Raw genomic sequence first — 27,966 nt, forward strand, 5'->3', positions numbered from 1 at the left:
GTCACAAAGCTGGCTGTTTCTGTTCAAACCACTGAGTGTCACTAGTGGGAAAGAGCTCATGCAAGAACGTTAAGAAATCACCTCCCTGACTGCCAAGAGGACGCTGTTATCAGCCTCTGGTTTACATGTCAGCAACAAACTATCAGGACAGTGTATGTTTCTATATCTGAAATAAAAAAAAAACATGAGTGCATGCTGGGATTAATGGTACATATATGAAAACAACAATTACCAAAGATACCAAAAACTACTCATCAGTGGAAACAGCTAAAGGTATACAATGAAGGATATTCCTAAAAATACAATATATAGACTCATACAGAATCATCTGCATTATCTCTTATGACCCACTAGAAGTGTGTGGTGGTGTATTTTTCTGCAGAGACTCTCCTTCTGCCTGTATTTTCTGTGTTTGGGACATTTATGGGCAGGTACCCTCACAGCATTCAGGTGACGTCAGAGCTTTATTAAAACATAGCGACCAGATGCCAGACTGTAGGCAACAGGCATTCAATCGACCCAGCGCTGAAAAAACGCAAACATAGAGAGGCCAAATGCCAAACAAGAGTGAATATGGGGTTGGCTTTTACTTTCTCTTTCGCTGACGAGCATGTTCACAAACAGCGACTGCTTAGTGTACCTTTAAATTAACACTACATGCACAGTGACAGATGTATCAACCAATGGAGCGATGCTTCAGAGAAGTGCGACCACAGTATGTTCTGCTTTCACCAGCTCTCTAAATCAGTTGTGAAATGTGCAAACGAGCCTTTCACTAGAGGATTCACATGGAGGATCAAGGAATCTGCCAAATTTAAGCACATGGTTCAAATTAAGAACTTGTAATGATTAATAGAAACACTGCTTAAAAAAAACATGAGTCCAGACTAGAGTTGATTTCATTGGGTCATCAGGTTAATACTTTATTTTGTTTGATTGCAGCAAAGAGAAAGAAAGGGAGACGGAAACAAGGGGGGGAGAGAGAGAGAGAGAACAGGAAGAATGTGGGGTAAAAGGAGACTACAGACTTTGGGAGAGCTGTGGCTACAAGCCTTTGTATCAAATCTAAAGACAAAGTCATCAGGCAACATTAAAACATCTTTTAAAAATAACATTAACATATTTTGTGGGCTCTATATGGCACAGTATTACCCTAGACATGTACACGATACCAAAACAGTTTAGCCACACCCCTACATCTATGAACAGCTTCATAGCAAACAAAGCCATGAAATCTATCTCCAAATCAAACTGTCATTTCTCAAGAAAAACGTTCATTTGCTATTTAAATTTCTTATGCCATAACAAGGCACCTTAACAGTTGAAATCTGGCAGATCCACATCTTACTATAGATAGTTATTTAAATATCAAAGCAGAGGCACATTCATTTAAACTAAAACATACAGTAAATAGTTGTATATTACCACCAGATTCCAGTCCAGTCACTACAATACGTCGATTTGCATGCTTTTGGTCTGTATGATAACCATGATGGCAAACTATGGCATAAGAAATGGTCCAAAAACACAAACATGTCCATCTACAGGAATGGCTTGAGATATTGTATTGGAGACAGCAAGGCTTTTTTACACTGAAACTTACCCACAGAAAGTGTCAAAGGACAAAACAAAACAAAACAAAAAAAAAAAACAGGTGGCCCATATACTGCCAAGGGATACGCTGCTCAGGCAGATTTATTTTGGTTTTCATATTCGCGTAGTCACTCACTCTCGTACACAAAACACGTACGCCTACACGCAAAAAAAAGGCTTGTAACCACACCCAAGGGGGATGCTAGCGCGCCCCTGCAGTTGGTCACGATGTGTTTAAAACACTCCTGCCTGAACCAAAAGGTGCCCCAGTACCATCGCACATGCACACACGCCGAAACGTGTACTTCATTCGGAGGTGGTGCAGTGTGCGAGTGTATGCTTGAGGGAAGAGGGAGAATTAAACAGCTCCTAAACAGTGACTGTGAGACGTAGATGTTTCAGCTAGTTTTGTGGAGTTTTTCCCAAACTGCGGTGTATAATGAATAAAAAAAAATATATATATATTAACAGATTAATGGAAGATGAAGAGGCCAGAAAATATCGAAGGAAACGGAAACAAAAAGCTGTGCGCACAATGCCAGATTTGCTGAGGATATAAACGGTTAGGAAGCAAGTGTTGCTCATGCTTTGTGGATACAGAACCCAAGTTTACTGACATGTTCCTAGGACTACTGTATATATGCATACCAGACGTTATACGGTTCTTTAACAGGTTATTTGTGTCAAAACAGAAACAAAAAGGAACTGAAACAGACTCTACCATTAATGCAGCTGTACTTCATTAACCTCATGACTAAATTTACATTCATATTTTTAAGTTTACTCCCCCTTTTCACTGAAGCCATTTCCATCTGGTAAGAGGGCTAAACAACATAAACAACATAGCTTAACAAAACAAACATATAGAGATAACATTACACATAACAAAAAGGCCCCAGGAGGGCACCTGGGGGAGTTTCGGCCACCACTTTGGCTGCTAAGCTCAGCCTTTTCCTACTTCTTAGTAAATGACACAGGGCAGGAGGGGAAATAGTTCGGGCTATTTCCAATCCCTCCCTCAGTTGGGGAGCAGGACGTTTTATTTGTCCCCAAAGTCATTTCTGCGGGGCCTTCTGACTCAGAGTCCAACAGTTTTGTGCCCATATATTTCTTTTCCTATCCAGAAATAACTCAATACCCTGAATCCATTTTTCTTTTTCCTTCCTTGCTGTCACTTTCTTCTTCCTGGCTTAGGAAATGGAGCCTTTTCCTCTTCCAATCAAAGAGGAAAAAGCTACGCAAGATGAAGGCTGACTGGTTTTTATTCTTTTCCTTTTTTTTTATACGTGAAGGAAATGAGATGAAAAACGGAAGTGCAATGGTCTACCAGCCTTTATGTCTTACCCAGTGGCCAGCTACATATCCAAAGCAGCTACAAGTGTCCCCTTTAAATGACCACTACTTCTCTATTTTTGTGCACATAAGGTATAAACTATGGTGAATGCTATACAGATCCTACAGTGCCATCTGGCCACAAAGTCACCAGGTTAGTTGAGACATTAGAAGCTCAGACGATCTGTCATTGTCATAGACTTGCATCCAGCCATAGAATTGACTTCTTTATGATTTGGATATGAGGAATCACTTCTAAATGCACTTCTACATATTGACCTACAGTAGCTATTCCAACTAGAGTAGGAATGCTGTGTGAGTCTCACATGGAATGATCTAGCCATTCACACACATCATTCAAAAAACACACACTCACACACACACACACACACACACACACACTTTCACACGTATGCAGTAATACTTGCTTAAGCCCACCTTTGCATGCACAAATCCCTACGTACATGTGCATGTACATGCTCATATATAACTTTCATGGACAGTTTAACAACAGGATACACCTGCACTCTTGTTCGCTCATACAAACACACGCAAGGTTTGAGTTGATTAATGCTTCACGTTCAACTGTGTTGAGTAAAGGACTCCTCTGTTTCATCCCTTATCCTTGCCTTCACTAGCCTTCCCTGAAGAGCGGTTATCCTCGTTATGCAGTGACTATAAAGGGAAGCAGACTGAACTAATTTTTCACACAACACACACCCTGTTAGCAGTTCTTATTCTTATAGATAATATAATGAGTCAGAGAGGAAGATTAAACAAGCTCTAGAACTACGACACACTACAGCAAGACAGGAGAGACACGGAGAAAGGTGAGCAAGAGTAAAGAGAGGGGAGTAATGATACGTTACTATAATATCGGCCCCTCTCCCGTTTCTTTGCTCCTTCTCCTCCCTTCAACCCACTCCTGATTTAATGCCTAGCTCTGATCTCTACTGAATAAAAGAGAGGCAGGGGTACTGTGCGAGTGTACTCAGTGACTCAGTGAGCACGCACCCCTCCCGCTCCCATCCTAAACAGGCCAGGCCGTCCCCATTGAATTATATTCCTTATAGTGCTTCTGTGTCCTATGGTTTGCTGCTGCTGCTGTCTCGTTGCTTCTTGCTGCTGCCGCTGCTGCTGCTGTAGAGGCTGGGATTTGCCACAAGGGGGTGAGGGGCTGTGCCCATGTAGGGCCCAGCAGTGGCTGCGTAGTTAAAGATGGCAGGGAGGAAAGGCAGAGGCTCCACCTTGTCCCCCCCAGGTGCCATCATGTTCAGAGCCACAGGAAGAGCCGCCAGGTTATAGGGGTAGGCCAGCAGCTGAGGCCCATAGAGCAGCTGGTAAGGGTCCGGATAAAATGGCAGCTTAGCCAGGTCCCCGCCATTAGGGACCATCATTTTCCCCAGTGGGCCAAAGGGAAGTGCTCCAGCAGGGTAGGAGGACATGAGCAGGTTTTCTTCCTGCTTCTTACCAGAGCGGTAGCTGTCCGGCACAATAAGGGGTAGGGGATAATTCTGGGCAGGGTAGCCCACTGGGGTGGCGTCTCCCTGCTGGGAATCTCTGGAAGAAACAGTATCGTGGTGCTCAGGCTCAGGTGGCTGGGGGGCTCGGGGGAGAAGCAGAGCGTGGGCAGAGGGGCGGTCACCAGCACCAGCTGCTCCAGTGGGCAGTGTGAGCCTGTCGAGTCCTTGTGAACTGGAGTGAACCTGGCGGTTGGCTTGAGCTAGGAGGCCAATAGTTGAGGGGGACCGGCAGGGGGATTTGGGAGTGTGCCTGTGTGAGGAGGATCCATTCATAGTGGTTTGAGTGGGGATATGCTGGGGGGACGGCACAGGGCTCAAGGGCTCCTCTTTAGGGACCAACAGAGAAACCTGGTCCTGTGGGGCGTGTGCAGCTCTACTCATCTGATGGGCCCTCTCTATTTCTTTTTCTCGCTCTTTCACTATTTCTTTGTCCCTCTCCCTTTCTCTCAGTCTCTCCAGCTCTCTCTCTTTCTCTCTTTGCCTCTCTATCTCCCGCTCTCTAGCGAGAATAGAGGACATGGTCAGGTCTTGTGCTTCATTGGGAGAGGGGCTCCTGGACAGGGATTGAACTCTGAGGTCCTGGACCAGAGGTGGTTCCTCATAACCTGCACGAAGGAATACACTACTCCCCCCTTGCCTCTCTCTGTCCATAATGACCCCATCCCGTTTCATGAATCCCCCCTCAGAGCTGAGAGCTGTTGTCATGGAAACAGGAGGAGCAGCAGTGGTTATTCTGGTCTGTGACGTCATGGGCACATTTGGAGAGGTGTTGGTGGATGCCACGATGTGCACAGGGCTGGGTATTCTGTGGATCTGGCTGTCTAGGCTCTTTTTGCTGGGGGTGCGGTAGTCCAGACATTCAGATCCGTTCATGACGAGCACGCTGTGTGGAGTGGAGGGTGTGGCAGGCGTGAATTCGTGTTTAGTGGGTGTAAGGTTAACTGGGATTTCTAATGGAGGGTCTGCGATTTGTGGGCTGGGCTCTCTCTCTAGAGCTGGATGTGTGAGCTCTGTCAGTTCAGGTTTGTCTCTTGATTCTGACATCTGATGTTCATCTGTCAGTTCAGTGAGATGGTCTTCATGCTGCTGTGACGCCAAACAGTCGCCACTGCTGGGCGGGTCTGGTGTTGAATAGCTGATAACTGAAACAGAGAGAGCACTGGGAACCTGTCCTTTTTCAGTCTCTAGGTCTCTGCTAACAGTGGTAACAACTGTCTCTGTTGTTTTTGGCTCTGAGTCTTTATCTTCCTTTTCTCTCTCTGGGGAACTGCTTAACTCATGGCGTCGGATATGGCGAGTTAGTGCTGAAGATGTCTTGCACACCTTGTGACACTGTGGACAGGTGTGTCGTGATAATGCTCTTCTGCTTAGGCGACTTGGACTAGAATTAACCCCCACTATCTGCCCCCCTTTTTCTTCATCATACTTTGCAATCTCTGGCACAGATTTAACCCCGACCCCTTCAAGTTGCTCGCCAAGTGCCACTTTCGGGGGTACAGGTGGTGCCTCAGAAGGCTTGGGATGCTGGGCTCTCTGGTGGTCTTCCAACTTATCCCTCGAGGGGAACGTGGCTCGGCAGAAGAGGCATACAAACTCCAGCAGATGGCTCAGCTCGTGTTTGTCTCGCTTCCTGGGGCTTGAGAACCAGCGGCCACATGTACCACACTCTGCTGCGTTCCCATTAGTCCAAGGCCGCCTCTTAATTCCCGTTGGAGCCACTGAGGTAGACAGAGGAGGCTTTGGAGAGTGCAGAGGAGGAGTGGAAGCCTCTTGACGGGTCTCCTTAACTTGTTCGCCCGCATCTTTGTTTTTCTCCTTTAAAGGGGCAGAGAGATAATCTTTCTTTTCCCCCTCTCCCTTGTCTCTTTTAGCTTTTGGAACTTTTTTGGCCTCCTCAATCTTTCCATCCTCCTCCTCATCTTGTGATTTCTCTGTGTCTTTATTCACATGGTTCTTGAGCCTCTCTGTCCTCCTCTTCAACCGGATCGAGCGCTTGAACTTCAGTTTCCTCTGCCAGCTCTTCACCCTCTGTAGATGTGCTTGGGCCTTTCTTTTAGGCTTGTAGGAGTAATAAGGCCGCCATAAATTATCCTCTGTGTCATGGTCACTCTCCTGATCACGCACCTCCCGACGGAAGTAGTACTCCCTCACTTCATCAGGGGACTTGGAGCTCTTTTTCCTCACCTGCTCCTCCTCCTCCTCATCCTCCTCACAATCTCCCGCTTCCTTATCACCCTCTTCTTCCAGGCTGACTCTGCGGTGGAGGCGGTGTTTGTGGTGATGGTGGTGGGAGTGAGCATGGCGTGTTTCCTTGGCTTCCCGCACAGATGTTTCACTGCGTTTGGTTTTGGGAGGAGAAAGGCTCTTGTCTCGCCTAAGGTCTGTCTCAGAGATGCTGCGCTTCACTATGGCTTCCTCACCGATACGTACAGTAATCTGGCACAGTGGCCCTGCCTCCTTGACCTGTGGCCCTACAGATGCTGACAGCTGCTTTGAGTTAGAGATGTCACTCTTGCTGTGGGATTTGCGTGATTTGTGAAATAATCCACCTGTCTCTTCACCCTGTCTACCTCTCAAGCCCTCCTCTGTGGTATCTGAACTGTCTCTTGGCCTCTTTCTGTGGTTATCTGCACTATCCCTTTGCTTTTTGATTGGCCTGGGACTGCCCTTGTATGAAGTCTGACTGCTGCTGGTTTCAGGGGATGGGCTGCTCATTGGGCTTTTTTCACTCCCAGAGGTGACCTGGTTGCTATGCACAATGACAGAGGATGACACCGCTGTTCCATGAACTATGACAGAGGGTTTTGTATGGCCATATGTTATCACAGAAGGCATGCTTGTCTCTGTGCCTCTACCAGTCTTGGGTGTTTTGGTTTTGCTGCTACTCGACATTTTGAAGCTGCTGCCGCTTCTCCCCTGCTCTAACTCTAGGGCCTCACTCTCATGTTTTCTGACTTGGGGCATGTCCGCTTGGGGGAGGGGTGTTAGTGAGGAGAGGTCCCCATGCTCAGTAGACACAGAAACAGGGAAGCCATCGGGGAAGTCCTCTGGGTCAGGCTTTACACTCTGAGGGTGGGCCCCACTGATGAGGCTTTGTAGGTCCCCAGGGCCCAGAGTACAGCCCAGGCCAGGCAGGGAGAGCGAAGGTGTTTCAGTCGGTGGCAGTAGCAGTCCATTATGCAAACTGTCACTGTAAGTCTTGTAGGGTCTCTTCTGGGAGCGCATGGGGAGAAGGCGGTAGAGCTTGAGGGCATTAGCTTTCTGCTTATAACCGCCATTAGCTGTCTTTTCACTGGAAATGAGGCTGGGATTAATCCCATGAATGGTCTTCTGGTGTGTTTTGAGATTGTAGTAGGTGGCAAAGGCATCCCAGCAGAAGATGCACTGGTAGCGCCGCTCTCCTGTGTGCCACACCTCATGCTTTGTGCGGTACTCGGCCAGGGCAAAGACCTTGTCACAGAAGTGGCACGGATATTTGCGGCGCCATGAGTGCACATTAGAGTGACGCTTCAGGCTGGATAGAGTCATGTAGGAGCGTTCACACACAGAGCAGAAGTAAATGACATTGCCATCTACCACCTTCACAAAATGGTGCTCATCACCCGCTAGTAGCTCTGCTGCTGCTGCATCATCACCTTGGATACGTGCCAGGAGGCTCCGCGCTTTCTTCCCCGGCCGCGCCTTGCTGATGTCTGTTTGTCCCACAATCACTCCCCCCTCCACTCTCACCTCACCCTCCTCCAGCGGCTCCTCCTTTGGCTGCACAGTGAGAGAAGGAGGGCCCAGGCTGTTGGAGGGTAGGCCTGGCACCCTGCAGGAAGCCTCATGGGATTGCAGTCTCTTGCTGTGGATGAAGACTTTACCACAATAGCGGCAACTGAGGGCGCGGCTGCCACGATGCAGCCGCATGTGGACTGTCAGGGACGAGGCTGAGCTGAAAAGCCGATGGCACACCCCGCAAATCAGCTCGGGCTTCAGACTGTCGGTAGGGGAATAGGAAGACGAGTGAGGGGGTGCGGTAAGGCCCTCAGATGGGGGAGGAGGAGGTGGTGGTAAGGGGGGAGGGAGGTGGAGGGTGGGTGGGTGAAGGCTTGGTCCATGAGGGCTCCCCACTTTCCCAGCTGGTCTTCCTGTTATTTTCTCCCTCCTCTCTGCATCCCCTCCTCTCTGATAGGCCGATGTGCCCAAGCTGAAGAGGATCTGGGCGGTTTGAGAGGGTGAGGCTGTGCCGTTGGCCACCCTGTGTCTCTCATCCCATCCATCGCCCCCGTAACAGCCACCTAAAGACCCACTGGAGGATCTTGGGGGTGACCTGTGAAACTGAGTCTCTGGATTGAGTTTGGAGCACTTAAGAGGAGGCGGGGATTTTATATCCTTCCTTATAAGTGCATGAACAGTCATAGGAGATGAGGAGGAGGATGGTGAAGAGGACGGAGAGCTGTCGTGCCTCGGGGGCTTAAAAGGTCTGTGCTTCACGTCCATGGTAGCGTCAAGTTTCCACAGTGACCCCTCATCTGAGCTCTTGGAGGATGGCCGCCGTCGGTGAGGGGAAGGCGAGGACGAGGAAGAGCTACGACAGTGGTTTGGAGAAGTCAGGGAGGCTGGGAGGGGAGCGGCACTAAGTGGGAAGCTTAGGGTGATTTTTGCATTTTTAGGTCCATCAGCCATGTCCTCCAGCCTGTCCTCCATCATGGCCTCTCCCCGGCCCCCATGCCTTTTACCCTTCATCTCCAACGGCTCAGCTTCCCCTTCCTCCTCCTCTTCTTCTTCTTCCGGCTGGGAGGCCACTCCAAGACAGTGGACTGGTTTGTGTAGCCCTTCGATCTTGTTCAAGCCGTAGAAATTGACAGGCCGGTGTAATGGTGAGGAGGCCCGTACTGGGTGAGGGGTGTCTACAGCCACTAATGACAGTGGCGGGGAAGACAAAGGTGGCAACCGCTGACTCTGGCGCCACGTGGTGTCCTTAGTTGCAGTATGCGTGATGTTGCAGAGGGGAGTAAGCCCAGCAGCCAAGTGTTGTTCACTCAGATGTGACTGAATAAGGCCCGCGTGGAGGGGGTCCCACACCTTCTCACCGGACACCATGACCAGCCCCCGAAATCTGAAAGAGAAATCAGACAGTATGCATTAGTATTACAAGCAACGTAAGATAAATGTTAGTAAATTCATATCGACAGAAAGCAAAGAATCAACATTACACCCAAAGCTTTTGCAGTTAGCAGCTGTGACGCTCGTGGAACACTTTAGAGAAACGGAAAAGAAAACTAAATGCCCCAGCAATGCTGAACTCCAACAGCTCGGCCAGGAATGGTGAGCGAAAGGAGGGAGAGGGTAGGGGGAAGGAATGAATCTGCGGCAGTGCTGGTTTAGATTTCAGCGTGCCACAACCAAGCCTTTAGAAAGGCATTCCAGAGATCCATCTCTCTCGGCTGTGACACAACATTCCCTATGCCTAATTGGAAGGCGTTCAGATTTAATCAAGATTCCCTCAGAATAGAGTGTTGACTAAGATCTATGGTCCGAACGCACGTAAAAATAGTCCCACTCTCTTGCTATTTGAGCAAGAGCCTTGTTAGCCATTCCTGGCAGTGGCTAGTGTTTGCCGGGCATGACTCTAACCATTTATTTGTGAAGGCAAAGGAGGGAGGGAAGGAAAGAGGGGAAGAGGAGAAGGGAGGGAGATTGCATGCATGTGCACAGAGAAGGGGTGTTTTTCCGCCCTCTGCATCCGGTACAATCTCAGCTAAGCTGTAAAAGATGAGCGACAGGCTATTCTCATTTCCATTCTAATTCAACTGCCATGGTGGCGAATGCAGTCCTGCTACAGTTTCTTCATACGTAAGATCGCTGCAGATTCTCGCGTGATGGGCAATTTGCTGTTATTACTTATTCAAAATGGGTCCATTTATTTAGGGCTGCAGATTGGGGAGAAGAACGGAGACAGTATAAGGCCATAATGATGCGACGAGAAGAAAAATCCTCAGTCATGCTTTTCTGCCTGCGTTTTCAAGCAGCAAAGCAGCCAGGAAGGCAGGCCGCTGTAAAATTCCACAGGCAGCCCTGAACAGGCAGAAACTAGGTCAGCACTGTTATTGCAGAGGGAAGAGGAGGGAGAGAGAGAGCGAGAGAGAGAGGGTGAGGATGAGGGAGAGTGAAAGGGTGATAGAAAAAGGGAGAGAGAGAAAGAGACTGAGGGTTAGTGAGAGAGCAAGAGACAGAGAGAAGGAGAGGAGAGGAAGAGGAGGAGGGGGGGTTGAAACAGGAACAGTCAGACACACTGCACTGTCAGACAGACAGGAGCCCAGGCAAACACTCACACAGAAACAACCAGCACACTGACAAACATATAACGACGCACATGCACTCACACAAACAAACATGCATGTGTACACAGCACTGTACATACACTCGTACATGCCCACAGGCAGGACAGACAGGCATAAACAAAGTAGTTCAACATGGAGGGGCCCACTTGTAAATGACATTTAAAACCAAAAGGTGAATCTGAGTGCAGCACAGCGCTGAGACTGAGGGTACAGGTGGAATGAAGTAGTCAACAAAAGGAAAACACATGTGTCTATTAATGACGTACTTAGAGCAAGCAGCAGCACATGCTTTTTGTTGCACGGGAGCAAAAGAAACAGCTCATGCCTATTCAAGTTGAACGTCTAAGGATGCAGAACCGTGCCTCGCCAGGCTTGCCATATTTTGTTGCTCTGTACTGAAGCAGGCCTTTATTGTCACTCACATTTGCTGAGCGATAGTTGTTGTGCAGGAAATCCCTTATGGCAAGCGCCAGTCTGCTACAAGTGGGCGGACACACTGAGAGACAGTGCTAAGGCTAAAAATTTCACCATCTCATCTGATGCTTGCGCGGCGGACAGGAAAATGCGTATGACGCCCCCTCGCTCCTTTTTCTTTATCTCCCTGTGACGCACACAGCCGAGCCTGCACGACACGCCATCTGACTGTGACAGGCAGCTTCAAACGCGCTTTAAATGTACCGGATTTACTCGTACGCACAGGAACGTGTACACAAATGCACAGGACATGCAGTGAAACACCGTGCAGAGAAGTGGTTAAACACATCGACACACATACATCCTTCTGGGAGACTCACAGAGAAATGTGACCATGAATGTGGCACAGGCCCTAAAACAAAATCAAAATAAACAGCAACCCTGTTCCCACACCTCTCTGCAACAGGATGTTCTGCGCAAACAAACATGTTGGTCAGGCTATGAAGTGTTCATCTATTTATGCTTGTGGCACTACAAAACCGCATAGCATGAACAGGTTCTCAGCTGGTGCAGGATAAAAGACTTACTAGACTTAGGTACACATAAAAAACACTTTACCAAACACAGAGGCTTTCATGTAACGACAAAGGCCCTTCACTGACAGGCAGAAGGAACAGAAGCCTACTTTTAGCTACGCACTGATTCACTCTGTATTCCATATCAAATAACAAATGTGTAGTAAACTTTATTGCTTTTTAATTATGGAAATTTTATTCTTTTAATTTTAGATCTTTAGAAACAGCACAAACTTGCACATTAGTCCCCTCTCCGAGCGCAGTTTAACTTTAAAATTAAAAGCACTGAATTGAATTCTGAGACCAAAACAACAGCAGTTGTACTATTCGACTCTGACATACTTTGCCGTTCGCATCTGAAAAGCACGGATGACTTCATGACCTTGAAAACCATTAGTTAGTAATTCACTGAGTTTGAATGGTCAATCAGTCCCTAGGAACATTGCTGCCGAAGTGGCCTTGCATAACATAAGGCAGGACGGCAGAGGAGTTTGGCTTATACGCCAGCTCAAGGCCTTGAACCAGCCGTTGAGCAATCTGTTTATTCCACACTGAAACTGGTACTTGTGCTGACAGACAAATAACTGTTAGGATTCAATTACCATGCTGTTTTGTTTTTTTTTGTTGTTGCCATCTTCCATCTCGAAGGAAACTCCTCAAAAATCTGACCACAAGTAGCGTGATATCATGCAGTTCAAACTAAAACTTACGCTGGCTCTAAAAAGGCTGTTTGAGGCTTAAAGGTCACAGTGAAAATACATATTTAATACTGTTTCAGTGCCACTTAATTTACTTTTATATTTTAATATGAATGTAAACTCGCTGTTTTTGTATCGAAGCCTCATTAAAATGTCTTTAATAGCTCAGATGATCAAGTCATCTCTGCTTTCCCTGTACTCTCATCATTAAAGGACAGTTCTGATTGATACCAACTTGTGTCTTATTTTAATAGTTTTAGCAATTACTGTGCTCACCACAGTAGTTAATGCGATCTGGAAACACAACGACGGAGCGAGGGCACAACCAGATGAGACGAGGAAAGCAGGCGGTCAGACGACAGCCTCTAAATGAGTCAACAGTTTAGATATGATCTAGATCATTTTGAAATGAAACTGACAGCGAGTGCACCAGAAATATTGGTGATAATTCCTCTTTGGACAGCGTGTGCTCGCAGAGCTACAGCAACCTGACGGAGTACTCTGGTGCCTGAGGTGCTGCAGGTCAAAGCTGGACCAAGAAGTCTGTCTGTAATTTGCATTTTTCTTCTTCTGCACTTCTTTTTGTCACTGCAATCACAGATCTAAGAGCGCACAGTTAATAAATCAGAAATATCCTTTAACCATATCCTTAGCGATGATGTGCTGTCATTGTGTGTGTGTGTGTGTGTGTGTGTGTGTGTGTGTGTGTGTGTGTGTGAGTGTGTGTGTGTGTATCAGGAGGGGTTAAGGGGAGTGCCTGCAAGGCAGAACGTGGGGGGCCTCGGTGTTCCAGCCGATGTTCCAGCCGGTGAGCCAGCGGCGAGGAGCATGTGGGAAGAGGAAGGTGTCGGTTGGGCTTTCTCCCCAGTGAGGGGCAGCCAGAGGGGCCCAACTATCGCAGCAGCAGTTGGTCTGTGAAGAGGAGGGTGTATGTGTGCACATAAGGGTGTGTGTGGTTGGGTAGGGGGGCATCGTTAGCAAGAACAGCTACTGAACTCTCCACAACCCCCCTGGCCAAGAGAGCGTGGTGGAGCCAGCCAGATGGGATAGAGGGAGGGAGGGAGGTATGGGGAAGGGAAGTTGGTATGGGCTGGGGAGTGGTTGAGCGGAGGTGGTGGTGGTGGTGGTGGTGGTTGTGGCGGTGGGAGCAGGGGAGGTAGGGGTAACTTCAAACACGTCTCGCCTATGTTCACATTTCATGGTTTCCTTGTCTTTCAGATCCCCCTCAGCATGACTGACTGCATGCCCCCTCGTCTCCCCCTCCCCACGTGTAAACTGTCGTATGGTGGTGTTTTCACATGCCGCTCCACGCACCAGCGAACCTGCCCATGTCTAAAACGCCATACTCTCCACGCTCTGTTAGCTCTCAGCCCAGCACATAATTCCCATAATTCTGCTCGCTGCAACAGAATCACGGGAGGCATTCGGAAACAGTACGGCCACAAAAAGGTACCCCTGGAGAGCAGTAACATGACACCGGTGACCTTTTTGAGGTAATTTCCCCCAAAATCATTTTCAATTTCATGGGCAGTCCCTGTTGAAGGGGGTGTGAAAGCTCCTTTGGAGTTCTCAAACAACCAAGAAACATAAAAGTATTAGCAAAGCTGAGCCAGCGCGGCGCGTTAACACAGTCACCATAAACTGCAAGTATAACTACGGCAGGTTAGAGAAGATGAGGTGCTGCACCAGTTTCCTGAGGACGTCCACATCCTTTATGGTTGTGGCATTAAAAAAAATAACTGCACAATCAAACAAAGCCAACCAACTTGGTCGTACAAACCACAACACATGTGTGTTAGCAGGGCAAAAAAGGCCCGAAGACAGACACAGCAGACAGGATTTAACTAGTGTGTAAAACAAACACAAAAAAGTCTGTCATGCCTATGACGACATCATCAGTGTGACACCACAGAGCAGCGAGAAACTACACTTCCTATTGTCTGACCTATGACCCCTACCCCCGTGGCAGCGTGGATAATATATATTCCATACATTGAGCACGGGGGCTTGGCTTGGCATCCATGGAAACCAGGAATGTGGAGTAGTTGGCAGCAGATGCTGTGTTGTTTTGGAAAAAAAAAAAAGTAAGGCTTCGGGCAACAATGACGGGGTTGGTGACATCAATATGCCCTCTGCTGCTCTACGAGAGACAACCTCCAGCAAAACAACAGGCTGGTAAAATGGAGGACAAACTGGGCGGCCCGTGACCGAAATAAGAGACAGAACAAGTCGGTGGAACTAGAGATGTTTACAGTCGCCTACATGTTAAGTTCTCCCCTCGAAACACTTCCTCTGATGTTGGCCGTAAGTTGATGAGCAGGATTGGGACACCGTGTTAAGACCCCAACAACAAAGCTCAAATCTGTTCTGACGTGTGCTGACCGCCCCCCCTGTCTGCGGTGAATCACAGAGACGCAAGAGGCTTCGATAAATTAAAAGTTTCATCACAATCTCAAAGCGAGTCATCGCTCTTGAAAAAGAACTGCGTGGTGCGCCAGCAACAGAGGATGAGGGAGACAAGGCCTGTTACTGGCACACATACACACACACATACACAGACAGACCCAGCAGAGGCACACACACACACACACACACACACACACACATAAATGCGCGTCCACAAACACACACACACACACTGCATAAATACGCACACCCACCGACACTCACGCCCCAACACACGCACGGTAAAATAAAAACCTTTTCCTCCTCTTCACGCGCGGAGCAACCACCGCCACAGCAGCAGAGTGAAGCAGAAAAACAAGCAGGAAAACAACAGAATTCAGCCTCTCTTCCTCTTATTCTCTCTGGCTGTCTCTCAGGAAGGCAAGCATACAAGAGAACGTACCTCGGAAAACCTCCTGCTGCATCTCTGCTGCGATGTGTTCTCTCCCCTCACACTCCCTCTCTCCCTCTCTCTCTCTCTCCCCCTTGGTCTGTGTATGCGCACGTCTGAGTGTGTGTGAGAGAGAGGGAGAGAGAGAGGGAGAGAGAGTGAGCGCAGGGAGAGGCGGTGCGCACACACACACACACATGCATACACACACATACAGGCAGCAGTGTGTGAAGACAGAGGGCAGGAGCGATTCTCACACTCGAACTTGCTCACTCTCCCTCACTCACTCCCCCTTTCTTGCTCTCCCTCGCCTGTCTCACTCCAGTTTTTTGCCTCTGACACACGAATCTTAGTGTTTTTGCTCTTTTTTTTTCCAGCAAGTGAATCCCCCCCCCTCTGCACCCCCCCTCAGCCAACCCCCCCACTGAATCCAATCTTCTTTTTATTTGGAAGTGTTGTTCCCTCTCTCTGCACACACATACACACATGCACACACACACACACACACACACACACACACTACTTTATATACACAAAGCCCAGCGATAGGGAGAGGGAGGGAGAGGCAGAGGGAGACAGAGTGGGAGAGCAAGCAAGCAAGAGGACGCCATTTAAGCAGTTTGTTACGAGCACTGCAAGTCCCCAAAATGGCTGAAAACAAACAGGAACCACGCCAACTCAGAAAACCTGGGCACAAGGACGGACGGACAGACACACAGACGGGGAGTGAGAGGAGAGTGAGCGGGAGAGGCAGCGAGGGAGTGAGACAGAGGGAGGACAAGCCGGCGGTAGTCAAATGGCGGATGGGAGCACTCTGTGAAACAAGTGAAGTTGAGGGAAAAATGGAGGCATTAAAGGGGAACTCCAGTGATTTAGCGCCACACTTCGATAAGGTCTAAAGACTTGTGAGAGACAGATTAAAAAAAGAGCGGTCAAAATCGACGCAGCAGAGGCCGAGATATCCTCGCTTAAAGTCTCCAGCGTGGGTCAAGCTCCAATAACGCTGGATCCTACATTTCCCATGATGCAACTCCATAGCATCTTTCACTAGACTCTCCCTGCCTGGCAAATGCCCTCGACTTCTAAAACTCCACTTCCTCAGTTACTAGCGTTGAAGGGCGCTCAGATCAAAAATAGCACAGCAGGCTGCATTGCCACAATAATTCTATCCTCCATCTTGTTAGATGACGTCGCCTTTGGTCGCGGGAAAAGTTGAGCTAGGGGCCCATTTCGCACGAACAAACACTGCTTGCACACATATCACAAATATCAGCAGCATCGCATTACACAAATGATTGTCGCTGCAAGTTGTAGATAAATTTGCAAGCCCTTCATGGCTCCTGCATACTAATACACGTTTGAAATGTTTTTAAATTATGCGGAAAATCGCAGCTTGCAGGTTTCAAATTTGAGGAACAAGCCCTGTGCCACTGTGCCAACAAGGTGGTCAGAACACCCTTTTATTTTCTCACTGTTTTCACACGCTGAGCAGTTCCCATTATGACAAATAAACTACTCTTTATATGTAAAATGAGTTGAGCACCTCTTTATAAGAGAAAAGGGGGTAAAGCTGGACAGACACTGGGACAGGGACACTCTTCGATTGTCCATGCCCTCAGCTAAACGGGTTCAAGTGCTATCACTGATGATGCCGGTCATGTCAATTGACTGCTTTCAGGTCAGCATGCGTATCTGAGTCTGGCACATGTGGCTAAACTAACTAACTAAACTAACTACTGGTGACTAGCTCCTGTTTTGTTTTACAGCACAAGTGAAACGCCGCCCTCCCCTCACCAAAACAAAGGCGCCACTGCACAACCAGCATGTCCTGCAGCTGGATATCAACTCTGATTCATCCGTATCCATGCAAAATGCCTCACAACAGCTCTTCGTTCTGGTTGCACTAGGACACGTACGTCATGGTCAGTGGAAATTCCACATATCTCAGTTCTCCCTCCGTCGTCGGCTGCGTGCCACTCGACGGCCTCAGATCAGGAGGTGTTCTATCAGCGGGAACAGGAGGGCAAAAAATGAGAGGAGGGGTGGAAGAATGTTCACGTACTGTTATGCTTCAACACCATTATACTTCCCACTGTCCTTTTGAGTGCTGTCCCAACACCCCCCACCCCCTCCACCCCCCAGTACCCACCAACTGAACCTTGACGCCAGCATCCCGCCCTCCTCCTACTCTTCCCCTGCCCTTTCCCTCTCTCCCTCTCTTTCATCACTCTCTCCTACCCTCATTGTACGCTGCCACACTTGTCTCCATGGGAACCGCTCTGGGATTGGGTGTTGTTCCTGTGACCTCTCTGGCTGCTGGAGTTGGACGAACTTTTTTTTCCCCTCCTCCCCCCGTCCTCTCTCATGCACTCCTGCACGCTTTCAAAGCATGCTGGGTGTGTGTGGACGGGACACATGACAGCAGTTGTGAATAGCTTCAGGATAGGACAGTGAAACTAAGAGTAACATTATGTCTGTGTGAAGACATGGAGCAAAAGACAGAGGGGCTGTGTGTGTGTGGAGCAGATTGCCCGTTGGCAAAGACAATAGTGTGTGTGTGTTCCAGGAGTGCGACCGCTCGGTCCACACATGTGTGCTGGCATTGTCCCGTGGCTGCAGCCAGCCACAAACTCTGTATTCAGAGGCACCCCCGTTGTCCAGCCGTCCCTATTCATGAATGTTTGGCCAAACGTGATCATAGCTTTTCATGCTGTGCTACCAAGCGACACACACATCTGAATACACAAAGATGGAGGAACTAAGGAAGCCATCTTGGTGGAAAATTTAAACCATTAGCTCACCAAGACTCAATATTTAACCGTTATCCAAAGAAAGAAAAAACTGTTTAACCGAGTCTCGAGATCAATATTAAATCCGTTTGAGGCCTTCATGCGGTGTTTACCAACAAGCCGGCGTACATAAATGTCTTCAGCTAAATATGCATTTATTTCTATAAGATGTGATCCAAAAATGTTATTTTCTCAACAGCACAATTGAGTATTTACAGAACAAAAAAATAAAAAAGAGGAAAGACAACAAGCACAATTATCATATAAATCACACACACACTTAAGTAAATGGTGCAGTTAAAGGCACCCTGCAGAGTGTTTGCTCACTGGCAGCGCTGTAGGAGCGATGTTTTGATAAGTGGGTCCTTGTATTGTTTGTTTATTATGGTCTACCAGCGTGTGCATGAGGACACATATGCACACGCCATGTGGGTAAGGTAACACACACTTCTGCTGACTGTGAAGGGCAGTAACAGTTGACGACGGTATTGTTATGTAGTGATAAAAGAGGAAGAGACCTCAGAAGCTAGGAACCCCCCCAATGAAAATCATACTTTAAACTTTATTAGCATGTCAATATGGTGTTTTTTTTATACGCTCTAAGACATATCATGAGTGAAATAAGTAGTCAACACCACAGCAGTGCATATCCACCTGCAGCGTACCAATGACAGTCTCAACAACACGGATTCAGACAGCCAAGGTTTGTTACATCACATACCTAAGGAACCAATTGTGTCCTCTGGTGAGGTGGGGCTGTCCATAACATTAGCATAACCCCACGGTGAAACGAAGTGTATCAGAGGAGAGGCCTGGTGTAAGGAACAAGGTTTATCTAACATTCGCAACGCATTATTATCTGATATATAATGTAGTCAAGCTGAAAGCTCATGTTTTCTATTACTGTTACATTTCTAACGTTGTGGAGAGCAGTGAGCAGAGTGGAAGGTGAGCAGGTACGCTTGAGCTGCAGGCAAGCAACTGGGGGAGTCAGAGGCTCAGACTAATTTGCATATTGACAGATCTTTGTCTATTAAATGAAGCAAAGGTGTAGACTGACATTTCAGCAATTTAAAGCCATGAAGAGGTTTTTTTCATGGAAAGAAGTTAATGTTATGGAGAGGAACTTCAAAATAATTGGGGGTTTCTGGGGGCCATATGGGGGCAACAGAAAGAAGCCATCACCCTGGTACTGACGTATTGTCACCATCTGGGTTGATATGGAAAACCGGTTAGCAAACAGTTACTTATTTACACATCCAGTGTTACGTTCCTGTCCAACCTGTCCAATATTCACTCTCTTTGAGCTCTGTTTTGGTCCCTACCAACTCCTGAGGGAAATCTCTGACTCATTAGCTGCAGCTTCCCAATAAGAGCGTTAAAATTGAAGAGGTTTATAGAGAGTCTGGTTATAGTTATCTGTGGTTTCATCACTGTAACAAACCCCTTTTGCATTACACATAGTCATTTTAACTATTGATATCATACATATATTCATAATAGAAGCTTTGAGGGAAAAACATGCATTTTAGTCCAAAAATATTAATGTGAGTAAATTTTTCATTGCTTTAGATCATGAAACAGTAGGAAAAATTCATATCACGGTTTAAGTGACTACAGTGGTAATAAGTGGGGCAGCTGTGGCTCAGGAGCGGGTTGTCCACTAATCAGAACACTGGCGGTTTAGTCCCCAGCTCCCCCAGTTCACATGTTGAAGTATCTTTGGGCATCAGTGTGCGAATGTGTGTGTGAACATTAGATTCTGATGAGCTGGTGGCACCTCAAATGGCAGCCTCTGCCATCAGTGTATGAATGTGTGTGTGAATGGGTGAATGTCAAATGTAAAGCGCTTTGAGTGAAGACTAGAAAGGTGCTTCATAAATGCAAGTCCATTTACCAAAATGTCCACTCAATTATCAAGCATATTATCAGTATTACTGTGGAATTAAAATGTCACCAATTTTATATTGAAAACCACAAATAAAATCAGCAACACTTTGCGCTTTTTTGTTTGTGAAAACATTAAAATAGTAACACAGCCAATACCTTCAGTAAACATGTGAAAATCATATTAAACATGCATCAACATTAAAGATAGCCTGTCTTTGAAATGCTTACTCGAGTGTGTGTCACTGTAGATGGGGACAAGGGACCATTCGCATCACTGGGTTTGACTGCTACGCGCCCATTTTGTAAACAAGGGAAAAAACAAAACAAACCTCACGTTACGCACTGTGCCTGAGTCTGGAAACTGTTGCTAACTTTGACTGATGCTAGACAGTATTTAATATGAGTTTTTCAAAGTACAGTAATCAAATATGGTTTTAATGATTAAAATTTGAAACAGTAATACTGACTGTCGGGAATTTTACTGCAGTTTATCAAGAAACCAGTAATCGTTTCATCCCTATTTCACTTACAATGAAAACCCCACAGGGTAACTTTAATAATTTGACAATTCATATTTCAGCGGCCCCACACTGACCTACTAAATGTGCTTAGTGGTTCCAGTAAAAGAGCTGAGTGAGTCAGTCATCTTATGTCTGATAAAGAAGGGAAAGTTCACCATCCCTGTCAGTTCCCAAAATGCAGAGTCATGCCTGCAGGCAGGCTGTTTTGTATTTAGTGCAACCGAGCACTAAATGTGTTCAATTCAATACGAGCTTTGTTTGACGTGCATATCATGTATCAGATCTTTAGTTTGGTTTTTATCTAGTAGATGAGAGAAATGCAGTATGAAGACAGGCAGACAGACATGATCAGAAACAGTCATGAGTCTGTTGTAAATAAAAATTGCTTCTTTTTAAATTTAGGCTGGATTCCTACTAAATACATGTGTGTGAATATACCCAGAGGCGTGCTCAAGGGTTAGTAAACATCCTCAGTGATCTCAAAGAAGGGATGACTAACCTGCTCTCCAGCTGACTTGGACTGAGATCAAAGTGGGATGACAAGACGCTCGAGGAGTTCAAATGTCAGTGGTTTCTTAAAGAGGAAGCGGTGGCTTCATGAGGAAGACACGGCGAGTCCTGTGTCTGGAGCCTGTGTGCAGAAATGTGAGGACAGAGAGGCAAAGTGAAACCAGAGTGCATGATTATTCTGCAAGATAGATAGATAAAAGATACTTTAGTCACCCCCTCAGAGAAATAAGTAAATATGCATAAATAAGAGAGTTAAAAACAAAGGATAAGAGCAATAGAAAAGATAAGGCTGTTAAGAGGTGTGTAAGAGCCTAATGGCTGTAGGATGGTTGTAAGATGAGTCACTCACTGCAGCTGCTCCTCTGTCCAGCCGGGATGATGTGGAGAAGGCGGTTGACATTGTTCATTATGGCTTGCAGCTTATTCCGTGTGCGCCTGGCCACCACAGCTCCCAGTGAGTCCGGTCTCCTGCCCAGCACTGAGCTGGCTTTTTTAGCCAGCCGGTCCAGATGTCGGCTGCTTTCGTCCGACATGCTCGCCACAACAGTCTGATAAAACACCAGCAGCAAATCCTTGCAGACATCAAATGATCTGAGCTTCCTGAGCACGAAGAGGCATCTCTGCTCCTTCTTGTACGGCGCATCCATGTTCGCGGACCAGTCCAGCTTGCTGTCCAGGAGCACGCTCAAGTATTAATAGGTACGCACCATGTCAATGGCCTCCCCCCTTATGCAGAGCAGCTGGCAGGGTGGTCTGATCTCCTGAAGTCCACCTTGGTCTTCGTGGCGTTCAGCAGGACTCACTGAAGGCCCCTACCAGGTCCCTATACTCCCCCTCTTGTCCACTTTGCACACACGCCACATCAGCTGTATCGTCCAAATACTTGCGAATGTGGCAGGACTGTGTTTTAGGTTGTACATGTACAACATGAACAGGAATGGAGCCAGGGCCAAAGAATGACAATTCCCAAGCCTCACGAACTGCGGTCTTGCTGTTAAGTAGTCCATGATCCAGGAGGTCAAGAAGGGTACCGCTCCCATACTCCTGAGCTTGACACATCCAGGCGTGGTGCAGCATATAGAGGACCACATCTTCCGCTCCTATGTGGTCCTGGTAGGCAAACTGAAGGGGGTCTTCTTCCAGTGGAACCTGTGGCTTTACGCGAGGGAGAATCAGTTGCTCCAGGGTTTTCATTTTGTCTTCTTTAGGGCTTTCATTACGCCCTGTTTTGGGCATGGGTACGACCCAAAATGTTTTTTCCGCAGCACTGGGACTTTCTCCGTCTGTTGACTCAGGTTGAGGAGCCCCTGGAGAGCTTCAGCTGGAAGCACATGTTCAGATAAGCATGAGAAATGTTTACATTTGTAGGTGTACACAGATGAAAGGGTGTTTAAGCCCTCAGCATTGTCTTAAGGACGCAGGGGCGGTACAGTGCGTAACATTATGAGACCTCGCTTGAAATAGGGAAAGATAAGCACGCTGGAGCATGTACTCAACTAACACTCCTCTGCTGTTTACAAAAACACGTCAGGGCGGCAGTTTAACAACATGGAACAAAAGTACACAAACAGCTCCCACATGAATGACTTTAACTGCAGATGTGACGTTTCAGGCATATCGCTCGCTACACACAAGTAAATGCACACTCACAAATAAGGTTAAATGGCCTAATGAAAGCCTTACGGGGCTAAAGTACTCTGTAGTTCACATTGTGCAGCACAGAGTTCATGTACTTCCTCTGCAGGGATTTCTGACACATACCTTGAGATGTTATGTTTTCACAAGACCAGCAAAAATAAAATTGATATCCCCTCATCTATATGTTGAGCAACGTAAAATTCATATTATGCAACAACTTGTCTATCAACATTTAATCTGTTAACAGAAACTACACATTTTTATCTCTTCCAGATGAGTCATAAAGTAAATTTATTAAGTAAGTATGCGGCCTTTAACGGTTGGATGACATGCTTTTCTACGTTGTTATCTTGAGGACCTGGGTGTATTGGTGTGTTACTCCGCTGGGAATAGTTACGTGCCAGCTATATGTCAAACATGCATATTCATATATTTTTCCTTGAAGATCCCAACTTCTACTTCTCCAGGAAAGTGTCAAAATCTTTTCCTGATGCATCAAGGAGTGTCGAAATCCAATCTAATAAAATGTTATAAGAGATTTTGAGGCAACTGGCCTTCAACTTGGCCGGGGTGAAGAGGATTTCAACCGGTCCAGTAAGAATGTAATAAAAATTGAAATATTAGAGTTCTGCTCCAATATCCTTTCTCATGTGGACACACGTCAAGTCACACGGTCAGAACTGCAGCTGAGTCCAGAGGTGGGTGCAACAGTGCTTTTCTGTCATGAAATATTTATATATTTGCAAGGTAAATCTGAGATGTGAGATGATGAACAGGATAGAAATGCAGTATAAAAAAAATTGTGCTATATTGAAATTAGATTTAATCATACAATGACCTCAAGCTTTGCTCTTGTGAATTAATGGATCATTTTACCGCTGCAAGCTCTAAAAATTATTCATATAAAACAAGGTAAGAATTCACTCTTTAGTTGAACTGGTCACAAGCAGCAGACTTATGCAACCGCTGACGAGGAGCCACAAATAGACACTGCGTCAATTTAAAGAAATACTTCACCCACAAAATGATCATTTGAAAATCAGTGACTCATGTTGCGTTGAATTTGGGACTATGAAAGAGGAATCCAAAAATAGAGAAAATTCTTACTCTCACACAACTCATTGATCCAGTCATACGCTCAGTACCTCACAAACACAGGTATTTTTGCTAAAACCATACTATTTAAAACACTTGTGCAGTCTCATGCGCGGACGAGTCGCACACCTAGTCAAACACTTGAGTTTGAAACTCTCCTCAGTGGAACGCACAAGCAGTTCAAACACATGCGCAACTCAAATGCAGAGGTGTTTTAAATGGTAAGATTTTGGGGAAAATGCTTGTGTTTGGAAAGCGCTTCACATATCACTCCACAGCTGAGACTTGGATTGTACTGCATGACTTGTGCGAGAGTTTGTAAACAGATGTTTTGATAAAGCTTTGCTGTTAAACGCAATCGCCTTTCTGTTTTTGGATTCTTCCTTCACCGATGGCATGCAAGAAAAAAAAAGTTCCCAACTACTTCTTTAAAAGGGTCACAAACCAAAAATTTAGAAACCGAAATAACAAAAACTTTCTGGTATTACAGAAATATTGTGCAACCTCAAGAAAATGAGCCCATCATGTTGAGCTTAAGAAAAAATGTTCCTTTGATCACATGAAAATGGAGGAAAATCTTTGATCATGTCCTCTGTGACTTTTGTAACAAAATGCTGCAGCTTAACTAAAGCAGCATCTCATTCGGCAGCTGAGTGTTAGAGCTTAAAAAATGCTCAAGCATTCTTACCTTTTAAGTTGCAATAGAGGAGACACTTAAAAAACTGAGAAAGCTTTACAAGCTTCAGTAGAGAAGTTAGGAAGTTAAACAATGCACCACCCCTCGCCTGCAAGACGACACTGAAGGACTGAAACACACAATGACATAGAGGCTACCCTGAGCAGATGTCCACAACCTGCGTACTGCAAAGTTGGGAGTATGTCTTTATATTGTGCAGGATAAAAGCACTCAAAGGATTCACAGAGTTGTGTTGACAAGTGTTAGGCAGTTGTATAGTTTAGGACTTTTCTAATATAACTCAACGTGCGAATCGTCAGAGTATCAAGTAACAGAAGTGGGGCTTGATCACACGTAGCCTGACAGGCCTGCCTCAGACACACTGAGCTATAGAAAGCATGTTTGCGCGAGCAGCGAAACACTGCTGAGTCACACAAACTGTCTCTGGGCACACAGGAGCGGTAAATGCTAAAAAAAGGAATTAGAGGGGTGTAGGCCACGTAAGAGAGTTACAGTTGGCATGCAATTTACAATCAGTTTGATATGTAATAAACCGCTGGCAAAATACGGTTGTGTAACAGGAAAGAAAAAAGCAAAAGCGGAGAAGAAGAGAGGGTTTGGAGTGTGGACGTTGCCAAAGGAGACTGGAAAGGATAGGTGGAAAATCATCTGGGAGGGGTGCCTGATACGGTGTGGAGGAGGGAGGGGGGGGCGGACGGCTGGTTTTTCCACTGCCAGAGAGAGAGAGGACGGCTAAATCAAATTAATTAGCTCCTTCATCTCCAGGCAGCTACTCAGGCATGCTGTACTGGCGAAGAGAGACAGTCAGAGGGAGAGGAGGGGGGGCTGTTGGCATAAGAGAATGGGAGAAAGCGAGATAGGACATGGTGGAGGGGTGAAAAGCCTGCTGTGTATGTGCGCCATTCAGGAGGACAGGCAGCGGAGGGGAGGGGTGCATAATTCTCTGATAAGCGTGAGGGTTGTTTTGCTGGAGCCTCTGTTCAGCCATGAGGAGGAGGAGGAAGTGGCTGCATGTTGGCTGACGCCGTGTGCTGCTGCGCTTCGGGGCGATGGTACTTCCTGTTTCTAGACAGCCTGTACTTTGAGGGCACTGTAAACAACCCTGCTTTTCTGCACGCCTCTTTAAATAGCACAGAGACACTTCAATCAGAGCCTCCCGGAAAGACGGGGAGCCGAGAACGTCTTACAATAAGAAAGGAAAAAGAAAGACACCAAGGGTTTTTGAGCGATGGCAGCATGAGGTACACTTATCCTGTGATCAAAAATAAAATAATATACCACTGACATCAGAAGAAAAGGAAAGCAGAAAAGGGGAAAGAAGAAAGTGAGGCAGATGGTTAGAGGCAATGGCGACACGCCAGGGGAAACACAACAGCAGCACAGCAGAAAAACTAAACACACAAAAAGTGAGAAAAGAGGAAAAGAGGCAGGGCGAGTGGTACGGCCAGGAGAGAGCCACTGCAGACAGCATGTGGCCATCTCTGAGGCTTAGTGTGCAAGAGAGAGGAGTGAAGGAAATGCAACGAGGGAGGGAAGATGAGAGAGTGGAAGAGGGAGTCAGAAAAAATATGAAGAAGGTTTGAGTACAAGTGGGAGGTTCAGACAATAGGGGAGACGCTTCTGAGAGGGAGGAAAAGCAATCATGTGACTACAAGGGCGGACGGTGCAGAAAAAAGGTGGAAAAAAAAACACAAGGTTCCCAAAAGCTTAACAATGAGTGAGACAAGAATGAATGTGAAAAAAAAAAAAAAATACAGTGTACAGGCAAAGGGGAGCCTGACTGACAGTGCCAGAGGTCAAGACCTCGGGAGAAGAGAGCAGTGGACAGCTCAGTGCAGCAGCATTGCCTGGACGAGACTTGGCTGCACTGTGAGAACCCCAGATTAGCACTAAGCCGATTGCAACGCGAGGTAGGATCAAGAGCAATTAATTTAGCACCCAGATAGTTCCAGGAAGAGGCTGAAAGACTTTTAACAAAACGTAGATCTCCGACAAAACTCAAATGCTAGCTGACTTAACATTCCTACTTGAGTCTGCTCTCTACAAATGAGCTGCCTATAAAGAACCCTGTGTAAAAGAGGGGAGCGGAGAATTTGGAAGGTCTGAAAGGGTGTGTGGATGATAAAAGGAAGGATAAAAGAAAGATGAAGACGCTTGGCAGGGGCTGACATCAGCCAAAACAAACACCCAAAGAACAGGACATTCTCTTGCGGACAGAAATGGGCCGGCCTGTTCCAATGGGCTCTGAGAGAGAGCATGCCTCCAACCCTGCGTCACCCATCCTTATTACAAAACAGCATCCTGGTGCATAACTTAAGGGGTAATACAGCCTGAGACAGATTTCTTCTCATTCACATAACAACAGGTGATTCACTCTTATTTTGTGTGCAAAAATACACACAAAACAGCCTGACTAGACAAATATCCTCGCAGTTGTTTCTCTATTTTTTGATGGTGTATCAGCTGATACTCGAGGCTACGACTGGCTGTTTTTACAGCAATAAGTTCCCAGAGTCTAATTCACAAACTTTACCACGGCTAACAAAATTTCATGGTCAGCAGGGATGTTTTATCCCAAAAAAAACAGCATCACAGCCTTCAGGATGTGTTGCCTTGCTTTTCAGATTTCGGAGAAACTGAATTGTTTTAGAAAAAGCAGGCATGTAGTGTATTTTTGATGGACTGTGCTTCAACGGCTCACTCACTGAACACATCTAATGAGGTTACTTTCTTCTTCCTTTCTGATCAGAGTGCAGTTATAGTTTAGGCTCTTTGATTGTTAATCAGATTGAAAAAATAAATAGTCTGCTCCTCCCACCATGCTTTGCATCTGCCTGTCTGTCTCTCTCTCCCTCCTTGTTCGCCGACTTTATTGTGCTACAAAGCTCCCCCCCCCCCCCTCCCCACCAACCCCTGAAAACACACACTCGCTGTCAGGCTCTGACATCAACAGACAAGAGCTCCCCCTAGATACATGAATCCTCACCCCTTACAGGAATTAATGCCTCGGGAGAGATATCACATGCTGCAACACGTATATACTATATTTATATGTACAGTACATGAACTGCCAAGGCAGGAACAAAAAATTATACTTAATTAAACCTAAAGCCTGAACTATTTTTCACAAACATTACCTCACAGTGATGTCTTCTCTAAAAAAGCAACTACTGTGAATAACCTACAGCCACCCACATGCTACAGATCATGCAAAGTCAAACTGTCAAAACCGTCAAGTGTTCATCAGCGAGGCCCAACGTTATCAGTGTACTTGCAAGCATCACAGGCAAATCAAACTTAAAATCAATTAGAATTTAAAAAAGACCAATGCCATCACTTCAACAACAAAATTTAGGCATATCTAAACACATCTGAGGGTAAGTCATCAGATGTGTTCTCACCGCACAACACTGCAGTATTTCTGAGACATTAAATAATCAAACTGTGTTCATAAGCTTTCAATGCTTCGCATTTTTAAATAATTTCACACATTTCCAGCTCTTACAAACATCCATTTTAAGATAACCTC

At 46.4% G+C, this 27,966-nt stretch overlaps 1 protein-coding gene across 3 annotated transcripts; it reads right to left on the minus strand.

The window, feature by feature from the left end:
• Positions 1-893: 893 nt before the first annotated feature.
• zbtb4 (zinc finger and BTB domain containing 4) lies at positions 894-21,518 on the minus strand. Of its 3 annotated transcripts, XM_049567526.1 has the most exons (3): positions 21,357-21,518; positions 20,997-21,128; positions 894-9,549 (listed from the first exon to the last, which is right to left on the minus strand). In XM_049567526.1, exon 3 carries the CDS (start codon positions 9,531-9,533, stop codon positions 4,011-4,013), a length of 5,523 nt encoding a protein of 1,840 aa, XP_049423483.1. In that variant the 5' UTR covers positions 9,534-9,549; positions 20,997-21,128; positions 21,357-21,518; the 3' UTR covers positions 894-4,010. The 3 variants fall into 3 exon arrangements, with proteins under 3 accessions (XP_049423483.1, XP_049423481.1, XP_049423482.1); XM_049567524.1 differs by lacking the exons at positions 20,997-21,128; positions 21,357-21,518 and adding an exon at positions 15,310-15,482; XM_049567525.1 differs by lacking the exons at positions 20,997-21,128; positions 21,357-21,518 and adding an exon at positions 15,162-15,301.
• Between the last annotated feature and the right edge of the window lie 6,448 nt (positions 21,519-27,966).

This window comes from Epinephelus fuscoguttatus, linkage group LG23 (genome assembly GCF_011397635.1).
Source record: "Epinephelus fuscoguttatus linkage group LG23, E.fuscoguttatus.final_Chr_v1".
NCBI classification, from domain to species: domain Eukaryota; kingdom Metazoa; phylum Chordata; class Actinopteri; order Perciformes; family Serranidae; genus Epinephelus; species Epinephelus fuscoguttatus.